Source organism: Fringilla coelebs (genome assembly GCF_963513975.1).
Source record: "Fringilla coelebs genome assembly, chromosome: 7".
Lineage (NCBI taxonomy): Eukaryota > Metazoa > Chordata > Aves > Passeriformes > Fringillidae > Fringilla > Fringilla coelebs.
The window spans coordinates 4,877,343-4,896,582 of NC_140035.1; the positions used below are offsets into that span (position 1 = coordinate 4,877,343).

The 19,240-nt window shown below is 35.4% G+C and overlaps 1 protein-coding gene across 1 annotated transcript in view; it reads left to right on the plus strand.

Annotated features, from left to right (window-relative positions):
- The window catches only part of LRP1B (LDL receptor related protein 1B), a gene marked incomplete at both ends in the record, with an annotated part of 618,484 nt that overhangs the window by 440,426 nt on the left and 158,818 nt on the right, over window positions 1-19,240 (plus strand). Inside the window, 8 exons of the mRNA XM_084209463.1 lie at window positions 1,707-1,904; window positions 2,615-2,819; window positions 5,086-5,250; window positions 5,742-5,986; window positions 12,380-12,511; window positions 13,696-13,923; window positions 16,702-16,876; window positions 17,179-17,273. Coding sequence (XP_084065589.1) covers window positions 1,707-1,904; window positions 2,615-2,819; window positions 5,086-5,250; window positions 5,742-5,986; window positions 12,380-12,511; window positions 13,696-13,923; window positions 16,702-16,876; window positions 17,179-17,273 — 1,443 coding nt within the window. The remainder of the gene's footprint in view (window positions 1-1,706; window positions 1,905-2,614; window positions 2,820-5,085; window positions 5,251-5,741; window positions 5,987-12,379; window positions 12,512-13,695; window positions 13,924-16,701; window positions 16,877-17,178; window positions 17,274-19,240) is intronic.

The window sequence follows — 19,240 nt, forward strand, 5'->3', positions numbered from 1 at the left end:
TTAAAATTTATTTGATTGAGCCTGAAAGTCCCAATTCCCTGTAATGTGGCTGGTTTTATAGAGCCATTGAATGATCAGGTTGGAAGGAAGATCAAAGCCCAGCTAATACTGCTGCTGTTGATCTGCTTTCCAAGACCTTCAGGACACCTTCAGTGCTAAACTCCAAGTTTCCCAGGGGTGAAATGTTTTGTTGACTCACTCTCCTGAAGACTTTTGTTTTTCTGGGCTTTCTGAGTCTTCCTGGTCCAGTTTAAGCCTTTAATCCTTGCCCTACTTGTTATTTATACAGAAAACAGGATTTTTCCTGTTTTCAATTCATAAGCCTTTTATGTCTTAAGGGAATTTTACGTGCTCCCACTCATCTTCTAATTCCATTTTTTTTAGACTAAGCAGTTCCAGATTGTTCATTCTTCCCTTGCAGGCCATGATTTCTAGACCTCCTGGAACAGCTGCTCATTTCCACTTGTGTTTCTGTACTGATTCACACTCCTCTTCAGGAGCTGTGCTCAGAGGAGGGTGCAGCCTTGCAGGCTGTTGTCAGCCAAGCTTAGGGTTTTGTTGTGTTTATTTCAATTGTCAATCCTGTCAAGATCCCATTGAACTTCAATCCTTCTCATAAAGATAAATTGCACTGTTGGTTATTTATCTCCAACTGTATTTCCTCTGCTTTGAATGAAAATAAAACAGTCTAACATAGCACAGATTTATTATTTCTTTTTTCTCCCATTGTGTTGTTAATTGCTGAGAATTAAATTAAGTTAAATTAAGTTAAATTAAGTTAAATTGTATGGAAAGCAAGCCTTCCAGAATAATCTGTGTTTCACTCTAGGAGAAGGAACTCAGAGTGTTTTGGGGGGAACAACTATTTCCCCACCAAAAAGGCTTGCTGGGAAAAAAATATCATTATCAAAGTGGATATACTGAATTGATTCAACAGTTTATAGAATCCAATTTTTTGTCTTTCTTGTTTGTTTTATTAACACAGCTCCTTGCTTGAAAAAACATTTCCTGATCTATGTAAAACTATAATAAAAGATAAAATCAATTTCATAGTATGGTTGACCAATGCTGATCATGTTTACAGATATTTTTATGCACTTTGATATCAACTCACTGGCACAAATCACGTAGCAATAATTCATTAACAATGGAAGGAGAAAGTAATTGGTAGCTGGATTTGTGATGACATCAAATGTTCATTTTCTTGGTTGCTAGTTTGGCATGAGGGGTTTTTATGGCCTTCAATTGAAAACACAAGGTACACTGTATATTCAAAAGGTGCTTTATGTATTAGTAAATGGTGTCAGCTGATTGGCTTTTGAAACAATGTATGTTTTAATGGTTTCATTTTTCTGAACCTTTTGAGCAGCAGATTTTATGTTTGATAATGTGACTTTTTAAAGCTCTAATTATGGTCTCATAATGCTAGAACTACAAAATACAGTTCAACAGTTGAGTCTGATATTCCCAAATTTAATGTCTAATATCTCTAGTTGGGATCAAAGATAATGCTAGAAGGGAGAATTAAGAAGTCTGTTGGACTGAAAAAGTAATTGAAAGACTCCTTATCAGAAGATGAATTGTTTTAATCATCTCTTTCTCCTGATAAAGTATTCTGTTTTTCACCTTCTACTTGTCATTTATATCAATTTGTAGCAATATCTTTTTTTATTATTCCTTTGAAATGTTTAATCTTCGTCTTCCAGATCCATTTGAGGCTTTCATAATTTTTTCTATTCGACATGAGATCAGAAAAATTGATCTTCACAAGCGTGACTACAGTCTCTTAGTTCCTGGTTTAAGAAACACAATAGCCCTGGATTTTCACTTCAGTCAGAGTTTACTGTACTGGACAGATGTGGTGGAGGATAAAATTTACAGAGGGAAGCTCTCTGATACTGGAGGTATGGATTGAATCTATTTCCTTAACAGTTAGAGCACCTGCAGTCACAGGGTGTGAGACCTGGTCAGTCAGAACTGAGCTGCCATTCTCAGAAACAGAATTTGTGATGGCATCCTGCCTTTCACAAGGGCTGGATCAGGGTTGTACTTCATTTCCAGGCAGAAAAAGACTTTTGTTATCAAAGTTTCCTTTTGCAGTATGCTGTAAGGGGGAGAAAATGGCAAATGCAAAGAATTGGTGTTTCTTCCTGGTCCAATGAGTGCAATGTTGATTTATTTCTTTATTTCTTTTTTTCTTTTTTTTTTTTTTTTTTTTGCAGTTTATCTTCACCTTATTAAAAAAGTATAAGAATTTATCAGATGTCTGATGAATTAGCTCCTCTCACTAGGTGAAAGATTCTGCTTCAATATTTTATAGCATCCAGAAAGACTTTTTCTTTGCTCTGGTGACATACTGATGGCCTATAACTCAATGTAATCTCATAATATATACAAAAGAGTTTCTACAAAATGTTCTTTGTTAAAGTGCATGTTCCAGTGCTTCCATTTAAAAGGCAAACCCCAAATAATCCAGAAATTACTCCAAGAACATCTGAAAAGCTTGTATGTCCATGTTCATTCTACCAGTCTCTATATCAGTTCTTTACGAGTCTCTTTCTTTTCCTCTCTTTTTTTTTTTTCTTTCTTTCTTATTTTTTCCTTTTTCTGTAAGGTGTTAGTGCCATTGAGGTTGTGGTGCAGCATGGCCTGGCCACTCCTGAAGGTCTGACTGTGGATTGGATAGCAGGAAACATTTACTGGATAGACAGCAACCTGGACCAAATTGAAGTAGCAAAACTCGATGGCACTTTGAGGACAACGTTAATAGCTGGAGCTATGGAGCACCCAAGAGCTATTGCTTTGGATCCCAGATATGGGTAATTATAAATTATAAAAACATTATTTTCCCTTGTTGCAAAGTATTGTAACGATGTTTCAATGTGATATTTGTTTCATTTCCTTTTTTTGCTGTGAGTTATAGTTTCTAATAGCTCTTGAAAGTCTTTTTTGAATAATAAAAAATCCATTATTAATGTGTTTTTTCTAAGTGAAAAGGATTTAAAAATGGTAAATCAGGAGTTACAGGAATCTTTTTGTTGACAAATTGCTTATCTTGCCATGTTGTTGTTTCATTTCTTTTTTTTCAATGTGGATGATAACTGGAATGTTTGGTCTAACATTTGTGTGATTCATGGACAGATTTAGGTGATTCTTCACACTTGGAGTCCATTTTTTCAGGGGGGTAATTTTGTGAGTTTTTTGTTGTTTTGTTTGTTTTGGGTTTGGTTGGTTTTTTCTTGTTGTTTTTTTTATTTTGGTGGAACTATAAAAATACAACTTAGATGCTACTGGAAGCCTAATGACTGAGTGAGATGAATGCCACCTTTTCTGTTTGGTTTTCATCTCTAAAGTGGAGATAATGCTTGCCAGCTCCTGTCAGTATTTTTTCTACCTATTCATTAGGGTTATGCTATATATCAGAATATTATGTATATTCAATAGCTCCATCTTCTTCATAAAATTATTGCTCTTTCAGAGAGGGGGGAAAATACCCCAAACAAACAAAAACATTCAGAAAACCACAACAAAATCGCCCAGCCACCAGCCATAAATTAAATGTGGCCAAAAATAACATAACTGACCTGTTTTCAAAGTCATGATATAGGAATTTGCTGTGGTTTGTCATGTGTCTTCACTGAATATTTCTCTCAGAAGCAAAGCTGTGAATAAAAAAATAAAGATTGATAAAGGTCCCAAATTCTGGGATCTAAATTGTGAATTAGGATGTACATGCCTTAATGATTAAGGCTTTTGCCTTCTCAACTGAGCTGTTAAAAAGCTTATTTACAGAGTGCATCGCTTATCTGTAAAGATCTTTAAAAAGAGGCATCCTGTTGGCAGAAAAATTGGCAGAGAAGTTGATCAAATTAAATGGTTGGGAGGGAAAAAAAAAATCAAATCACCACTCTTCTTGAAACTGAAGGCTTAATCTGCCTTTTGAAGAGCCAGAAGCAATTGATGCTACATTATTTTAGAAGTCAGGAAAGAAAAAAAAAATCTTTAAACACAGACAGGAATAGCTCCTCATCCTTTCACAAATAAATATGAATATACACTGTTGATTCAAGGAAAAGGGTTGTGTTAGGAGTGCACAAATCCTGTATCTCAGGATTTATCAGCCTGCAGTGGGGCTGAGCAGGTGTTCTCAGTCCCCACCCATACAGATGTGTGCAAAATAAACATCTGTAGATAAACACATCCCCTGTGAACCTCCCTGGCTGCTAAGGTTGAAGGTCTTTCAGTGGGAAATACACAAACTTGTCAGAAGTTTTGTTGCAGTTTGGCTCTTTGCAATTAGCTCTTTACAACTAACCACAAGCTTTCCTATCAAAAGTATAATTTTCCTTTAACAAGACTGTGCGTTGTTGGAAATTCAGTAATCTAAGAATAGTTAGAGTTTATTTCTGTCTTCTTGGTGATGCTGCTTCTGTTAATTAACAAGACACTTCTTTGGTTATAACAATGAAAGTTCTCCTTATTAGAAGAACATTAGAGATGGTACAAAACTTAGAGAGACAACAATAATACCTGTCTTTGAAGTTTTCTTAGCAAGTCAAATCTGTATAAAATTCATTAGTGACATAACAAAATCCAGGGGTCTTAATTAAAACACTCTTAAGAGCAGCTGAAAATCTCTTGTTTAGCCTGTTCCTTGATCCCTGCTACCTTAAATCACCTTTCTTCCCATTCTCCCCTCCCCCTCCTTCTTATCCTTGGATTGCTTTCAAAGGCTCTCATTATAATTTCTCTTAATGAGCTGGGTTTCTAATTACAGAGGAAAGACAAGGCAAGCTGCCACTGTGTACATGGACATGGAAAAGGGAATGCTACTAAACCCCTAGTTCTTTTTTTTAAAGTTCTTTATTTTCATGATAGCTCTAACTAATAATGAAATATTACCTCCATGTTACCCTAAGGAATTTATATAGAGACCCAAATCGATCTCTGTTTAATCCTTTCATTTCAAGTATGTAAATGGTTCAACCTTTTTTCCAACTGTTGCCTCATAAACCATTTCAGATTTTTTCTTCATGCTTTAATATTTTCTTCTATCCCCCTTTCTTTTCCTTTTCCTCTCACCAGAATTCTGTTTTGGACAGACTGGGATGCAAATTTCCCTCGCATTGAGTCTGCTTCCATGAGTGGAGCAGAGAGGAAAATCATCTACAAGGACATGGACACTGGAGCCTGGCCCAATGGCCTCACCGTGGATCACTTTGAAAAAAGAATAGTGTGGACAGATGCCAGGTAAAGTGCTCACAGCATCCTTATTGTCACTCAGAAATGCTCATTGGATGGAGAGTGGAATGTAGTTATGGACAATATGGACATCAAGAGCCCTGGGCAGGCACATGAACAAAATGTACATTGATTTAACTTTCCTGCCAGCTCTGGGATCACCCTGTGCTTTTCCATGTGTCCTCCTTGACACTCATCCATGCAAGGCCCAAGTTAGTTCATTATTTTTTAAAGATCATCAGAAAGAAAACTGAATTTTCTGTTGTGTTTCTCACACCATTGAGGCAAAGTAAAGTGTTATACAAACAAGTATTTTGTATGTCTAGCTAAATTAATAATATGAACTTTAGAGATTATAAAGTTAATGATTGCACTACAAAAAGTCTTTGGTCTTGCCACTCTTACAAAGTAAGTTTTTTACACATTTTGCCCAATGTCATAATGGTTGTGTGATTTTTATTTCATTTTTACATAATCTTAAATTTGGGGTTGTCTTGTAGATCGGATGCCATTTATTCTGCATTGTATGATGGAACCAGCATGATAGAGATTATTCGGGGTCACGAATATCTTTCTCACCCTTTTGCTGTTTCTTTGTATGGGAGTGAAGTTTATTGGACAGATTGGAGGACCAATACCCTCGCCAAAGCCAATAAATGGACTGGCCAAAATGTCAGTGTAATACAAAAAACAAGTGCTCAGCCATTTGATCTCCAGATTTATCATCCAAGCCGCCAGCCACAAGGTGAATATTTATAGAGTAATTTATTACTGAGGGGGAAATAAGTATTCTTTTTCTATATAAATATCTGGATTATTAATAGAATAATTAATTATTCCTCTCTGAGGGGGGAAATCCGTGTTCTTTTTATATATAAATATTTGTGTATTGTTTTGTCTTGAACTGTTGTGTTCAGCACTAGATGAAGTCAAAAGCGCACAACCCATGTGGCAGAAGTTTTTATTTGCTGCAAATATATATTTGTATAGGTTAGGATGTAATGGGCAAGATAGCAATGCTGAAAAAAAACAGTATGAATTTTTGTTGTGAGATACAAAAAATACAGTGAATATTTTATAGAGAAATATTGGAAAGTGAAAAATACCACTGGAGGATGACCACCAATTAGTTAAAGAATCTTCCATGTTCTCTGGATAAATTTCAACTTTCCTGGCAAGAAGTTAATCTTAGTACAATATTATTTTAGAATTTATCTCATGAATACATGTTGTTTTTCTACTTTTTAATACTGAGAAATTATATTTTGTTTTTCTCCTCAACCAGGGTTTGTAGCTCTCATCAAGGAACTTAGACTTTTATGTTAGTAGGTTGTGAGCAATCTTGATTTGAAAACTTCAAATCCTGACAATTTTGGATAGCTGTGTAAATGTATTGGAGCCCAATTCTGCATTGGTTATGCATAGAAAATGATGGTTAAAGCTCTAATGTAAATGAGTACCAGCAAGGAAAATTCTACTGCACAGTAGAAGGCAAAGGATGTGAGGAATGTTCTCACATGGAAGAAAGGAAAAGTAAGGAATGGACATCACTGTTGGGCAGTGTTTCCAAGCATGGTGAAAACTGTGGCCTCTCAATATGGGACATAAACTGTCAGGACTCATTTTTCTGATGCTTTTATTTTAAAATAAAAATGGATGTATATTGAAGATATATGTTACAGGTTTTCAGTGGATGTCAAGTCTCTTGGACTTCATCACTTTCTGAAATAAGGGATTTATTTCCCTTTATTCTTCAGAATTTACTTTTTGGGGCAGGGTTCTTGAAAGCTGTCTGACTTCTGCTGAAGAAAATATGTGTGCTCAGGCAGTTAAAATAGGAGTGGAGTAAACATGCAGCTCTGCATACACCTTTCAAATAAGTTTTTTTTCCTTTTTTTTTCTCTTTTGTTTCAGCTTTTTGGGTGCTTTTGTTTGTTTGGAATCTTTTAGCAATTTTCTTTTAATTTCTTTATTTTGGCAATTTTTCTTTTCATTTATTCGCTCATAACTTTGGGATTTGAGGAACAGTGCTGCATATTTGATGTCTCTAAAGTAGCAGGAGAGTTGCTATTTGCCTTTTCTTGCTCTCAGAAAAAGAACAACTCCTTTGTGTTTGGACTGGGGCCAGACAGCATCTTCAGAGGGATTCTGTAGCCTAGGGAGACATCAGGCAGTATTCCACAGTCACAGATATCTTGGCCTCCAGGCAAATAAAAGCTGTAGAAAAGTCTTCAGTTGTTTTTTTTTTTTTTTTGCCAAAATCGAGAAGTTCAAGGATCAAGTTGTGTAATTGCAGCTTTTATTTTATGATGTAGAAAGCACCAGATTCTGATTTATGTTTGGCATTCTGGGTTTGCTCCAAATTACTGTCTTCCAGCAGGAGCAATTTTTTTTCTTCAAAACTGCAGTATCTTTTTATTTGAGCTGAAGAAATGATGATACTGCCTGATTAGTTGTTAAATTTTCCTTTGAATTTGTAGCTATTTTGCAATAAATGAACAAGACAGTGTGCAGGTTAGAATCTTAAAATAAAATTAGGAGTAGATTTACACTGCAAATTGTATGAGTAGAGCACTGCAGGATGAACATTTTGCATTTTCATCTCCATCTGGGTCATCTACCTGGGTGAAAGTTTATTAGCTTTTAATATATACATCAAGGAAGTTATTTTGATTGAAATGAAGTAGAGGGGAGCTAAATAAACTCTCCTAGCCTGAAGCCATGTTATTTGAGTCAATCTAGGAGAGATGCTAATTTAAGGCAGCAAAGTTAAAGTGAGATATTTGTATGGGTGATAAGTTTAGCTCTCAGAAAAACACAGGGATGGGGGAAGCTTCTCCCCTAATGCAGAAAATTCTCAGGAATGTGAGCTTGAGCCCCATTTGTCTCCCCAGAATCAAAGCTGTGTGTCAGGAGTGCTGGTGAGATGGCAAACACAGGGTTTCTAGGAAGATTTTAATTTTTTTTTCAACTATCATTGTTTGTTTAAAAATCCACCTGCTGCAAAGAACAAGGTCTATTTTATTCACAAGAAGTTGTAGCAGAGCACTACTGAAGATGGTGGTAAGAGGGGTAAATAGAGAGTGTTGGAAGGATCACAGCTTGAAAACACAAAGCTGTAAATTTCTCACACTTCCCCCTTTTTTTTTTTTTTTTTCATCTCTCCAAGGTACTAATTTGAATTAAAATTAAAAACCAAACATGGCTATGACATTATTTTTCTTTCTGCAGATTAAATTTTTATTTAGAAATCAGGACAAACAGTACAATAAGAAATATAGTATATTGGTGCCACTGGGCTCTTTTGTAATTAATAAAATAAAGAACATTTAATTCATAGCACTGTTTTGTTACAATATTCTACTGAGGCCCAGATTGCCAGCTGTTTAAAATATTAAACTCTTACAAAAATGTAGCTAAAGATGAGAAGAACTAAAAACTTTTATTACTTTGAGATCTTATCTCAACCTTTTATATGTTCTTTTTACTTCAAAACGAGCAGAAAGTTTGGTATATGTATTAAAAATAATATGAAATATTTATTATTTTACTTATATTTATAATATATTTATTATATATATTACTATATGTTTTTCTGAGATTTTTTTAAGAATGTGCTTTGTTCTAAGAGTATTCCTGTTTATTTAGTTTTGTGGTGAATGTGTAAATTTTTCAACTGACTAATTTTTAAAATGAATGATTAAAAAATGAAACAGAGTGATTAGTGGAAATAAATATTTACTTTAGAACTTACACATCTGATCAGTCCTAATCTTCAATTTCAAAGATTGGTGTTAAAATAACCAGATATAATCAGGTAGTATAAAGATTAAACTTGGCTGAGTACTTTGGCCTTAGGAAAAGCAATTTTATTGGAGGTATTGACAGCGAGCAGAGGATTTGATCTGTAACTGGTTTTAATTATGAGTGGGAATCAATTGCCAGCAATCCTTTTGGTGTGGCTGTAGTGCAGGTATTTGAAGGTTTAGGCAGGATCCAAACATTCTGTGCGCTGTTAAAGGGTAAGATCAAACTTTGTCTCGCTGAAATCCGGCGCCACGAAGGGACAAACTCAGCACGAAGTTAATGCAGGGGATGAGCTGGCCGTAGGAAATGCATATTGAGAGGCTGTCAGAGAGAGTTTTCATTTGTCAGCTGGTGATGCAATGTTTGAGGGGGTTGTTCCTAAGGGTTACTGGTCAAGAAAAAGAAGCATTTAGCTTAAATGAAGTTTTAGAGAGCAGTCAAGAAGCAAAGTGACAACGCTGGCATGGGTACACCTGTGCACAGCGCTGTGAGACAAACAGATTGACAAGCAATCAGCACTGGGAATCAATCAAATAATGAAAAAGGCTGTGCAGTCAGGGAAAATGCCAGATCTGTGGCTTGCTGTGATCAAAAGGAAAATAGATTGGTGGAAATGATTAGGAAAGGAATAAAGCAGCACAGGTAGTAAACTGTGATGCTGTATAAATCCATATCACTCCTACAGCTGGAATACTGTATACAGACCATATACAGCACATCAAGGAAGCCTGACAGGCTGATCAAGGGTATGGGACAGGTTTTGCAGTGGGGACAGGTCGGCTGATGTTGCTGGAAATACCATTTATAGACAGGCTTCTGTATGGTGGCAGTCTGTGAAATCATAACTGGCTCTGGAAAGGTGAGTAACAAATGCCTATGAGGTTATTCACAATAGAAATAGAAGTGTTAGAATGAGCACAAGAAAATAAAAAAAGCCAAATTTTTGAGAGTCAGAGCAATAAGAGTGTGCCCCCAGGAGAATTAGTTTTTATTAGGAAATAAAGAGCAGGCTAAGCTGTTATTGCATGAAAGCAGTATGAATATGAAAGGAATCTATAAATATGTGTTGCTAGAAGTAACGTTTAGAACATGGTACTTTGCTCCTAGAGTTGTGCACTCAAGTGGAAACAAACACATCTGCTTTATAACATTTCTTTTGCCACCAATTTTATGTTCTGTGCAATATGGAGGGAGTTGTGATGTGAACAGGACACAAATTGCACTGGCTCCTTGGTGGATGCTTGGAGCACACTTGAACTACAACATTCTCTTTAAAATAATCATTAACCAATATGCCTTTTATTTTTTTTCTTCTGTCTGTTCTTCTTTTTAAATTCCATAAAGCACTACTTGCATGGAAAGACAATACAGGGATTAATTATTCTTAGGCTCTGAGTAAATCCTTGTCACATGGTTGTATGCATACAGAGAGGTTCAAATTCCACAGAAACTACTGCTCTGTATTGGTAAATAAATGAAAGCAAAACTCAGGACCAGATTTTTACAGTTTTGCAGCACCTGTGGAAAAAATGCCCAAAAAATTGCAGGAGGTTAAATCTCTAGCTGGTTTCCTGATATCCCTTTACAACATAAATGATTGTGTGATCTCCTTCACAATATTTTCAAAACTCTGAGTTGTGTTTTGTTCCTGATGTACACTTCATAGGGATAGATGACTTCTCTTTACTAATAGTTTATTAATAATTGGAAAGGGTCCCTGAGCCTTGTTAACTTCAGGGTCTTTTCTTCAACTTCACACTTTTTTTGTCTTCCACATGAAGTTGTGAATTTATTGCAGGAGATCACCCAGATTTTATCCGTCTTCCTATTGATGCAAGAAAAGTGGTGTTAAATAAACATTCCTCATTTTTAGGTCCTGGGAAAGGCTCAGTGGCCTCCAGTGCTCAAAAGGGGCAAATGGGATGATTTTATAGAAAACAGTAAAAGCCTGGTTTGTGGTTCTTTTTTGTTTAGGTTTTTTTTTTTAATTTTGTTTGTTTGGTTTTAGTTTTTTGTTTGTTTTGTTTTAATAGAATGATGGCTACAATTGTAATTAACATGTTTTTCCAAGATTTTGAAAGTTTTTTCCTTCCCACAGTACAAGGTAGACAGTTAAAGGATTCAGGAACTGCTGGATAATTTAAGGAAGTATTCACTGGTGGTAAAAAAATGATTCAATGAAGCTTTAAATTGTAGTGTCTTTAAATTGTAGTGCTTTAAATTGTAGTGCTTGAATTTGTCTTTAAATTGTAGTGCTTGAATTTGAGCTAAATTTATTTTTTAAGGAAATTCATACATTAGATTGCTATGGTTATCTAATTACTTGTACTGCAGCCTAGCACAATGTTAGAGGAATATATTCTATGCTAATTGGTTTTGGTAATTATAAGTTTGTCTTTGAGTCAGTCAATCCCACTTCCCTTTTCATCAATGTTAATTTTCAAAGTATTTTTTTTCTTACCAAAGGAAGACTCAACATTACTTTCTGTATATGCTTGAAATGTCTGTTCAGCAGTGCTCTGGACCTTTGGGGTTTAGAAAAAGGAATGAAGATGATAAGAAACATTTTCAGGTTTTGTAAGACTAAGGGGCTCCTCTCTGGTCAGCTTTCTTCCTGCTCTTTAAAGCAATTTTAGTACATCTTATTCAGTGAGCTATAGGAAGCAACTTGTGAAAACCTGCACCTATGAGAGGTTTTCTTTGAGAAATACTTTGCTGTGTTTTTGTTGGTTTTTTTGGGTTTTTTGGGTTTTTTTTCCTTTCAGATTCTCTTTCTGTGTTAGATTTCCAACTAATATTCTAGTAAGGAAATCAAATTGAGAAGAAAATTGAATTTACCATAGTTCATCTCATAATCTAAGCTTTGACTATTGCTTTCACACAATTAAATCTGTTTTTCAGGTCCACATCATATTGACATTTTTTTAACCTCATGTGTTTTGATTAGGAGTGTAAGATTTAAATCTTATGAAAACGCTGCAAAGTTAATATCTCCGTGGGAAAATGATATCCAGTGGCTTCCTAAAATTATAATTATAAACTTTGGCTGTATTAAAAAGCAAAACTAAAATATGTATAGATATATAGATATATCTAAAGGTATTGCTATGGGGTGAATAGATTTTATATATCTATATATATTTTCTTGGACTGGAGTTGAATATTCGCCTATAAGTTGAATATTACCCTATAAGAAATTATTAGAGCACAGTTAATCAGTTAGGCTGGGTTTGTCATCAGACAGAATTTTTACCCTCTCTCAGCTGTTTGGCAAACCCTGCTTTTCAACAAGTGTTTTTACATGTTGTGTCTTTCAATGATTCTGTTTTAGCCCCCAACCCCTGTGCTGCTAACGAGGGCAGGGGTCCCTGCTCTCACATGTGTCTGATCAATCACAACAGAAGTGCTGCCTGTGCCTGTCCACACCTGATGAAACTCTCTTCAGACAAAAAAACATGTTATGGTAAGTTTTCCTCCCACAGCCTGGCAATTGCATTGATTTTAGAATCAATGGGCAAATTAATGTTAAAAATAAAATTTGTACAGTGCTTTTGCATGGTGTGTTTTAAAGCAGAAGCTGCTTTTTGGGAATCAATGACTTATTCTAATAGTTGAGGTCTGTGGTGAGTTGATATTTGCTGCCACAGCTGTTCCTTTGTGCTGCTGGTGTGTGTGATGTGTTCATAAAATTTATCTCTGCAAAACAGAGAGCTTTATACTGAAACGTGCATCCTCCCAACATTCTGAGTCAGGTAAGCTGAATAACAAAAAGATGCTTAATACCTTAAATCTCTACCTGCTCTGGAGTTGTCTTAGTTTCATTTTCAAGGATTAAAAAACAAAGAGTAAATATTAGAAGTGCATCCTTGCAGGGAAGTTTTATAAAAAACTGCAAAACACACTTTTAAGCTCTGAAAGCCCTTGAAATGTCAAATAATTGTGTGTGTTATCTATAAAACCTTGCACTAAATTATCCTTTTTACTGTTGATTAATAACATTCAAGAAATAGAAAAGAAAATAATATTTTGGCACGTCAGGGATATTGCAGGAAAAAAAAAAGTTCCTTTTACTGTTCAATTGGAGGTGCTTGCTCCAACCATTCAGAGTTTTGAGATGAAAAAGAGAGCTCTGCTTTGCCTTTAATTTATCATCCTTTTTCACTAGTGGAGGTGTAAATTAAAACAACCAATTTGCCCTTTTTGTTCCAGCTGTTTGCTTTTCACACACACACATTTGCTGTTTGCAAAACTTCCCTTTTATAGTGAATCTGATACCCTGAGATACCAAACATAAATATCTCTTACAATGTGCAGGTGAAGAAGGATTTGCTTGAGTGGACTAAAGAGAGTGAAATATTTAAAATAACATTTTCAACATTTTTTTCTTTCACACTCATGAGACCATTATGATTTAGAGGTGTGGTAACAATGTCCAACATACAGAATTCTTATATTTTTTTCTGTGATTTTTATGCTCTGTAACATTATTTCTCAAGTGTCACTAGGCTGCAGGTTTTCTGGAGATGTTTAATCACATATACAAATGTCATCTGCACATTTGTAAAGTGCTCTCAAATGAATGACTTTGATTTCTGTTAGAGATGTTGTGAAGAGGATGAGGAATGACGTTTTCCCTTTTTCTAACAGAAAGAAAAAAGTTTCTTCTTTATGCAAGGCGATCAGAAATAAGAGGGGTGGACATAGAGAACCCATATTTCAACTTCATCACAGCCTTCACTGTTCCTGACATTGATGATGTGACAGTCATAGATTTTGATGCCGTTGAGGAACGTTTGTACTGGACTGATGTGAAAACACAGACCATCAAACGCGCCTTCATCAACGGGACTGGCTTAGAAACCATCATTTCAAGAGGTAAACAGCACAGCATTGAAGTAAAAATAACTCCTTCTAGGTAAATGAGCATGCTGAAATAGGAACATGCAGGTTGTTGATATGTGTAGCTTGCCCTGGTATTGGATAATTGATCTAAACAATAAGCAAGCAGAATTTTCTTTAGGATACTAGTTCACTTTATCGATTGATAATTCAATTTTGTGTAAACAAATTGGGATGTAATTTTGCATTGATTTTGTACAAGATTGAAACGTGTAGTAAGAAAAGGAAGCTAATTCTTGAAGGCAGAAAGAATAAAGATAAAAAGCAGGAGAAGCCCAGTATCCTGACATAGCTTTGCACTGGGGAATGCTGACCTGTGTTGACCTAGCAAAGAAATTGGCTCTGTCAGGGTTATTTTCTCTTTCTGGTCCATGTAGATCTCTCAGCTTTGGGACCATTGGTGAAACCACAACATGGCAGCCTGGTAATTTTGGTGATACTGGTGTAATGTGTTGTTTTTTCTGTAGAGAATATGTACATAAGCACAGAAACTTAATGATTATAAAGTCTCTATCTGATTGCTTCAACCCTATTTCAGTAGCCCTGGTACTGAAGTGAAAACCATTATTTGTCCTTGGTAACATTTGGTTTTTGTTTCTAACCACTATCAGCTCCTTTTCTGGCAGCATTTGTTGTTCCACTTTGTAATGAACCTACCTGCTTGAAAGTAGGAAAAACTGACTATATGAAAGTTAATTTTGCTAGCTCTGGTTCCCCAACAGTCAAGTGAATGTTTGGTGGGGAGGAAAAGACATAGCTCACTTGGGTAAGATCAGATATTTTCTGACTTGGAGAACAAACAAACACTATTTGATTATTTGGGGACTTCAGAAAATTAATAGTTCAAGCTCTGCCCTTTGTGTCACTTTAGAAGAAATTACTTCTGCGTTAGCACATTTGGGAAATGTTTGGACAAATATGGCAATTTCCCCATTTTGTAGACTGTGAATTCATTTATTTTGCATAGCTACTTTTTCTTTCCCCCTGCTATTTCAGAGACAACTTTATTAACAATCAGATATGTTTTTCAGTCCCAGTAATGAGAACAAGGCTTAGAATGCCTCCTGGAGATCTTTGTATCAGGTATTCAGGGGCCCAACAGAGGGACTTGTTGCTTGCTTTTTTTCAGAAAGTAGCAGAATAAAAAAGTTGTTTATTATAGAAAAACCACTGAACTTGTCAAGGAACTTAATGAAACCAAAGGAAATATACTATTCTTTCATATTCCTTTTATTATGGTAGCTTCTGTGGTGGAGTTTTTTGTGATTTGGTTTGTTTTGATTTTTTGGGTTTTTTTTTTGTTCCAGATATAACTTTTGTGTAATAAGTTTGGGAAAATTACAATGTTCTGGCACATCAAGACATTGTAAAGACTATTTATTATGTGTAAACTGTCCCATTTGCTTACAGTCATATTTTTATACTTCTTATAAGAACATAAGAAGCTTTGTAAGCACGTCCTGCTGGGGTTCTCGTTGGGTGAAGTCTTATGCCAGTGTCACAAAGATGCCAAGTCATACTTTAATCTTTTTAAGAGTATAAAATTATTATTTTCTATCCTACAAGCAAAAAAAAAAAAAACCCAAAAAAAACCAAAGCAGAAGGGCAGGGGAGCAATTTAAAATGGGTCAAGGACTGTGTGTTTGGTGTCCTTCATTGCATTCTGTGATGTTGGCAAACTTCCCAATGCCCAATCACTGCTCAGCCTCATGGACGTGCAGAGCAGTCCTCAGCCACTTCCATGTCAGCTTGTCAAGGGCAATAATCCTGTCAGGGCAAATTACCATGTTGAGCTGACAGGAGATGTGTATAAATGATGAACTATAATGAATCATTGAATCACCCTTCTCCACAAAGATGCCAACCACTATTAGCTCAGGGCAGAGGGGTGTGTTGGTACCTAGAGATGGAGCAGTGACTTTACACCCAGTATTTCAGGCAGATTTTAACACAGATTGACATTTATTTAAATACCTTGCTAAGGAAGGCCATCGAGTTACCAAACCAGTCTTATCATATTCCTGTTTTGCTGCCTCAGGAAATAATGGTGCTGTAACCCTCAGCCCCCCCCACAGCTGCTCCTTCATGGGGAAGAGAATCAGAAGGGTAAAAGTGAGAAAAGTCTTGTGTATCTTATAAAAAACCACTTAATTTGAAAAGTAAAAGCTATGAAGAGCAAGAAAGCAAAATAAAAAATTCCTTCCCTGCTTCCCTTTGGCTGACAGATGTTTTGCCATATCAAGGAAGGCAGGGGAGTAACTTGAAGTCTTCAAAACCTTCAAAAGTAAAACCAGTCAATTTCTCCAGTGACACAAGTACTTATGAGCCAAAGAACTATGTTCTAGACCAGTGGATTTAATCCAGATCCTCTGCATTGAGCCTTTGTGGAGCTGAAGAAGGGAGGAGGCTTTTAAATTTCAGCATAGCATTGTTTTACTATGCCACTGAGCAATAAACACTTTCTGAAGTAGAAAAATACAATGCAGAAGTTCAGCATCTCTGATTAATTTTTTGGGATAATGGGTTTCATGCTGTGAATATTCAGTGTGATTTTCATGTTCTTATTGTTAGTGTATCAGGCCCAGGAAGAAAAATAAAGATGATTAATTCTTGGCAACTAGTTAATAAATCCATCTGAATGGAATATTGCACCGCATTGTTAACAAACTGTAGAATAATTTTATTTTTTTTTTATCCCAAACACTGACAACAATCCAGAAAGAAAATCAAACAAACTGCTTTCCCTTTTTGCAGATATTCAGAGTATTAGAGGTCTTGCAGTGGATTGGATATCCCGTAATTTATATTGGATTAGCTCAGAATTTGATGAAACCCAAATTAACGTGGCACATTTGGATGGTTCCTTGAAAACCTCAATCATCCATGGAATTGACAAGCCCCAGTGTCTTGCAGTTCACCCAGTAAAAGGGTAAGGTGATAAATAAACTGCAGTAAAACTCATCAGAAGGTGGCTCTTCATTTATATTTTAAGTTTGGCCATTCTGTTTTCTTTCAAACTTAAAAGCTTGAATTTTGAAGATTTTACTGAAAATATCTTAACTGAATACTTCCCTTAGAAAGCTGCTGATTAAATCATGTTGCTATTATTTTATTTATTATTTATTAGTTGTGCACTTTGTCTCCTAAACTGATGAATGTTTTCACTGCTGACTCATTAGAAACACTGTGTGCACAAAGCAATATTGTAAACATGTAAATTCTCCTCTTCAGGAAGCTCTACTGGACGGATGGCAACACAATCAACATGGCAAACATGGATGGCAGCAACAGCAAAATACTCTTTCAGAATCAAAAAGATCCTGTTGGTAAATATCTTTTTTCCTGTTTGTTTTTAAAATGAGAGTGATTTATTATGGACGTTATCTTGAACTCCTATTTAAACGTACAGTGAGGTTTTTCATCTACAGTGATAAGAACAGACATAAAGAAATGAACACTTGTGTTGTGATTCACAATTTAAGCTTTTTTTAGCCCATTCTAACTGAAATCCACTGTAGATTTAGGGGAGCATTATTGACTTCTAGGACTGCAGTAGACCGAAGGAGAGCCCATCTGTATTTCTCAATTTTTGTATCGTGGTTACAAAAATGTGGAGGTCAGGGTTTTAATAAGTCATGGATATTTGTGAGAGAATGTTTTGACTGCACATGTGGATCCTTCCTCACCAAAATCTCAACTGCATAATCAAAAGATAAACTGACCATTAAATTTTCACACAGAGGAAAATGCAATAGTTGAAGCTTGGATTTCATATCATAACTTACCCTCAGGTTTAGTATTTGAGGATTCGCATAGCTGATGATAAATTATGGCACTTTAAAAAAAAAAACCTCTTTCCATGTGCATTTTTTGGTTTTTTTCAAGTCTCTTTTGGTAGATAATTTCATTTTTAGGGAGTTAAAGTGATTATGTCAATTGTTGCTGCCTTATTAATGGCCCACCAATAAAGTGATTTAAAAACATTTATTTTTTTTTACAACTGAATGCATTAAGCCAGCAGAAGTGAAAGTGATTTAAAGAATTCAATAAATTTGACATAAGAGCAACGTGACATGCATTTTACAGCCTAAATTCAATGAATTTTGTAGAAATTACTTGATAACTGTTTTCCTGTTGATAAGATTATCTGTCTATCCACTTGAAGAGACAATTACCTTTTCATCTGGAGAGAAAAGAGTGGCAAACCCACTAATTTTAAGGTGAAGAAAAAACACTTTTAATAACATTAGAACAATATTAAGGACAGTTGTGGGCAACACTTTGCACTGAATATTTTATGTTCAGAGGTTACAAGGTCCTAAATTGCAATGCTTAGGGTTTCCAGTATCAAACTCTGAATTAAATTATATGCAAAATGCCAGTTTCAATGGTTTAAATGTTTTTTTACCATTAGCAAAATACAGTCCCATGCTAAGAACAACAAAATCCTTCTAAAGATTTAGAAAGTAGCAGTCTTAAAACCTTAATTGAATATTTCATTTGTTCTCTGAGAAAACTGCATTTGTCCTTAAGTGAAGCTCTAGTACATGCAGTGCTAATTTTGAGTGTTTGGAGAGTTCTCAAGTAATTTGCTGAAAAAGACAAATATCTCTTTCATTAGAGTTGGATATCCTGGAAATGGATGGGATGTTCTTGAGGCAAAATTTCAGAATTTGAAAAATGAGGGAATTTTCCAATCTGTGACCTGAATTAAGCAAATGGATTTATTTTTCCTATTTGAGTTCATCAAAACAAGGAGACAATTTTTCATTTACAGTATTTTCTGTTATTACCAAGGGTATTTTTAGTTTGGAAATTTTGGGAACTGATACTCTTAGAAAGACAGATGGTGTCATTTTTTTTTTATTTTTAACTAGTACAAACTAGTTATGGTTTGCTGGTCCATTCTGCACTCCTAAATGTCTCCGGTGCTAGCACATATGTTTGGTGATAAAAGAACTGATCATTGGAGTGCAAACAATCTGCACTCTTAGGAATTCAGAATTCATACTTAATTTGATACTTTGCTGGGCAAATCATTTGCTCATTTGAATTCCCTGAGAGACTTATTGCCCAATCTTCATGGTCAGATTCACTTGAGCATCTCATAAGGTCTAAGCCAGCAACCTGCACTTGAGTTCATCATGAATATCTGTGATGCTTATGGCTTATAAACCACTTGCTTCCATTAGTAAAACAGGACAATTCCTGAAAAAAATCTAGTTAAACATGCTCTGCCTACATTAGAAATAATGTGTTTTTGCAAAGGTTGGTAATAGGTGGGAAGTATTTG